Source organism: Limulus polyphemus, unplaced genomic scaffold, assembly GCF_000517525.1.
Source record: "Limulus polyphemus unplaced genomic scaffold, Limulus_polyphemus-2.1.2 Scaffold10973, whole genome shotgun sequence".
Classification (NCBI taxonomy): domain Eukaryota; kingdom Metazoa; phylum Arthropoda; class Merostomata; order Xiphosura; family Limulidae; genus Limulus; species Limulus polyphemus.
Genome location: NW_013676583.1, coordinates 1 through 2,052, shown reverse-complemented (window position 1 = coordinate 2,052; position 2,052 = coordinate 1). Strand labels below are relative to the sequence as shown.

At 37.4% G+C, this 2,052-nt stretch overlaps 1 protein-coding gene across 3 annotated transcripts in view; it reads right to left on the bottom strand.

Annotated features, from left to right (window-relative positions):
- LOC111083744 overlaps window positions 1–2,013 on the bottom strand; it is a 9,978-nt gene extending 7,965 nt beyond the window's left edge. For all 3 annotated transcript variants that reach the window (XR_002609218.1, XR_002609217.1, XM_022380409.1), the window contains exons 1-3: window positions 1,712–2,013; window positions 761–897; window positions 366–511 (exon numbers count right to left, since the gene is read on the bottom strand). Coding sequence is in view for 1 of the 3 variants with exons in the window: in XM_022380409.1 (XP_022236117.1) it covers window positions 366–511; window positions 761–897; window positions 1,712–1,818 (390 nt within the window). In the remaining 2 variants the exon portion in view is untranslated. The remainder of the gene's footprint in view (window positions 1–365; window positions 512–760; window positions 898–1,711) is intronic.
- Between the last annotated feature and the right edge of the window lie 39 nt (window positions 2,014–2,052).

Sequence of the window (2,052 nt, the reverse complement as noted above, 5' to 3'; positions counted from 1 at the left end):
TATCGTCATCAATAGTGGTCAGTGGCGTACATAATCAGTTAGGCTATCGTCATCAATAGTGGTCAGTGGCGTACATAATCAGTTAGGCTATCGTCATCAATAGTGGTTAGTGGCCTAGATAATCAGTTAGGCTATCGTCATCAATAGTGGTTAGTGGCCTACATAATCAGTTAGGCTATCGTCATCAATAGTGGTCAGTACTCTAGTTAATTACTGTTGGGTATGATGATTAAATACGCATCTGCAACGTGACGTCTTTTAAGTCTAACATCTAAAAACAAATAACTAGAAAAGACAGCACCAGCAATACAATACATTTGTTATCCTCAGTATCTCTAGACTTTATTGAAAGACTTTTACACTACCTGTAGCTGTTGATATTCCTGTTGTAATGCTTTCACTGTGGGAAAACCTTCACATGACGACTGGCTGCTAACCCCACACTGATTATGAAGTCGCTCCAAGCGATGAGGACTGACTGCTGGACATCCATCACTTGCTCGCCGCGTCACTAAGTTTAAAAAGACATCATGATAACAGTTCACTTTTAAACAAAAATGTCTGAAGATGATCAAGTTTTAACACTTTTTTAATACAGATCAACACCAGTACAGACCTGGTTGTTTCAATACAGATCAACACCAGTACAGACCTGGTTGTTTCAATACAGATCAACACCAGTACAGACCTGGTTGTTTCAATAGAGATCAACACTAGTACACACCTGGTTGTTTCAATACAGATCTACACTAGTACACACCTGGTTGTTTCTCTATGACTGTTAGAAGCCCAGACCTTCTCTGTCTAATTGCAGGCTGACCTCTCCACTCTTGGCTATCTTCAGTATTGCCACTAGGAAGAACATATCGCTTGACATGGCTTCGTGATTGAGCATACCTGGGTAACAAAAGTAAAATCTAAACCATTACAAACTTCTTTTAACAGAAATTAATTAATAAATAAAGTTTAGTTATAACTTCCCTGCATCCAAAGTTAATACCACCGGAACTCCCGATGTCTAGCGAGGTTTTGTAATGAAAGAGTTAAAGTTTTTAACATCTAACTTGTTGTGTGTTTAAAAACTGATAATAAACAGAGGATACAAAAGGTATTTGATCAATAACTGGTTAAAACATGACTACAAAGACTAGCACATAGAAAAGCGTTCCCAGTCTCTGTACAGTTTTTTTTTCTTCTTTTTACCATAAGTGCATGCTTGCTGCAAATGAACAACTGTCAAGAATATTTGCTCCAAAGAAAACATGGCATTACAAATTTTAGAGTATACTGTTTTATGGATTCATTATACACAACAAAAAGTTCAGAGAGACTCAAAAGATGTAAAAAAACCAATAAAATGTATTTTACGAATGAAACAACAAACGGCTTTATTTTCAGTTTAGTTAAATTATTTGTTTAAACAAACTAGGAAAAAAAAGTAAATACTCAAATATCCCAAACATTAACATCAACACTTGCGTGTGACCGAGAGGGTTTCCTCTTTCACAACACTTGCGTGTGACCGAGAGGGTTTCCTCTTTCACAACACTTGCGTGTGACCGAGAGGGTTTCCTCTTTCACAACACTTGCGTGTGACCGAGAGGGTTTCCTCTTTCACAACACTTGCGTGTGACCGAGAGGGTTTCCTCTTTCACAACACTTGCGTGTGACCGAGAGGGTTTCCTATTTCACAACACAGATTTTGAATTACCTAGGTGTAGCACCAGAACAATTTCTGTCATCAGTGTCAACAACTTCAGTTCCTGGTAGGGTTAGAGTGTGTAGTCTTGGCGAGATCAGTTGATTACTTGGAGACATCTGGAAAAGATGAGAAAACCGACATTATTAACTGTAGAACTAAAGGTAAACAAGGTAATACCACCAGCATTATTAACTATAGAACTAGAGGTAAACAAGGTAATACTACCAGCATTATTAACTATAGAACTAGAGGTAAACAAGGTAATACTACCAGCATTATTAACTATAGAACTAGAGGTAAACAAGGTAATACTACCAGCATTATTAACTATACAACAACATGTAAACAAG